General features: G+C 44.6%; 1 protein-coding gene across 1 annotated transcript in view; it reads right to left on the minus strand.

Annotated features, from left to right (window-relative positions):
- LOC107300313 (UPF0575 protein C19orf67 homolog) overlaps positions 1-693 on the minus strand; it is a gene marked incomplete at its 5' end in the record, with an annotated part of 11,241 nt that extends 10,548 nt beyond the window's left edge. Inside the window, one exon of the mRNA XM_015829648.1 lies at positions 626-693. Within this exon, the coding sequence (XP_015685134.1) occupies positions 626-693 (68 nt within the window). The remainder of the gene's footprint in view (positions 1-625) is intronic.
- Positions 694-1,290: the final 597 nt, after the last annotated feature.

A 1,290-nucleotide genomic window follows, 5' to 3' on the forward strand; every position in this document is an offset into this window, starting at 1 on the left:
AAAAAAAAGGGAAAAAAGTGAGGAAGAAATGTGTTACCTCCTTTTTCTGTTCTGCCATACAGCTTCCATTGCTTGCCCTGAATTAGGCAGCAAGATCTGGGCATTGTGAGAGTGGGCAGCTTTCAGTATTTCCCAAAAAAAAGACAGTGTGCAGTTATCCTGTCTTATCTTCCCAACCATTAATTTTGTGGTGAAAAAAAAGTGGTGGGAGAAAGGAGGCCGATTACAAATGGAGGATGTCATGGTCCAAATACCCAGGAAAAGTCTGTGAATAAAAGCCTATTTTAGCAGTATCCTACGCTGGAGGACTGTGAGGGTTTCCACAGGCAAGCAACACATATTGCTGAAACAGTGCTTATAGAGGAACAAATGTCATAGGATTAGTATAGAAATGTCTATTCTTGCCATCCTATAGGAATGTTGCTAAGTTATGGGCCTAGCCGTAGGTGAAGAAACCTGGAGCATTTCCTGTCAAAAAGATGTCAGGAAACTTACTTATCTGAATACGCCAGGGTTCTGGGTTTGTGAATTCATACTTCTCTTTCACCTCCCTTCCAAAAAGGGAGATAATCCTTTATAGTGGTTTATTTCCCCCCTACACACACACACACACGCATGCACGCACACAAAGGATCTGACTACTTCTCATCTTTTGCTGCTCAAGAACTTGGCCAGGTATGTCAAAGTTGTCCTCTGAAAGGGAAGAAGCAGGGAAGTGTGAGAGCATGGACTGTGAACCATCCTTTGGGAACCTTGATAGGCATTGTCAAGCAGTTCTGTGAATAAGGAAGCACCCTTTGCGAGTGTCCCCATACTGTAGATTCCCTGCTGGGCAGAAACAATATGTGGAAGGCTTGCTCGGGTGTTGGCGAAAAGCAACAATGAGAGGAATGGAGAAATGGTAAGAAAATACTCCTCTAGAAAAGGACAGAAAGATCACCTTTAAGAACAACTGCAAAATCCTGAGTTATTAGACTGATGTGAGAAATACAGCAGGTTTCTGAGGAAATTGTAGACTTCCTGCAGCAAGAAAATGATGAAGAAGGACACTTAAATAATGGGCTGTATGCTAAACAATAACTAAGGGGCAACAGAGGTCGGCCCCAAGGCCCCTAACTTGTGGGGTGCCACAAGGGTCAGTCCTCTCCCCCTTACTGTTCAATATTTATGTGAAGCCGCTGGGGGAGATCATCCGTGGCTTTGGGGTGGATTTCCATCAGTACGCTGATGATACTCAGCTGTACATTTCCACCCCAGGCCACCCCAATGATGCCCTTGACGTGATGGCCC

Source organism: Protobothrops mucrosquamatus, unplaced genomic scaffold (assembly GCF_001527695.2).
Source record: "Protobothrops mucrosquamatus isolate PMUCROS unplaced genomic scaffold, P.Mucros_1.0 scaffold6653, whole genome shotgun sequence".
Lineage (NCBI taxonomy): Eukaryota > Metazoa > Chordata > Lepidosauria > Squamata > Viperidae > Protobothrops > Protobothrops mucrosquamatus.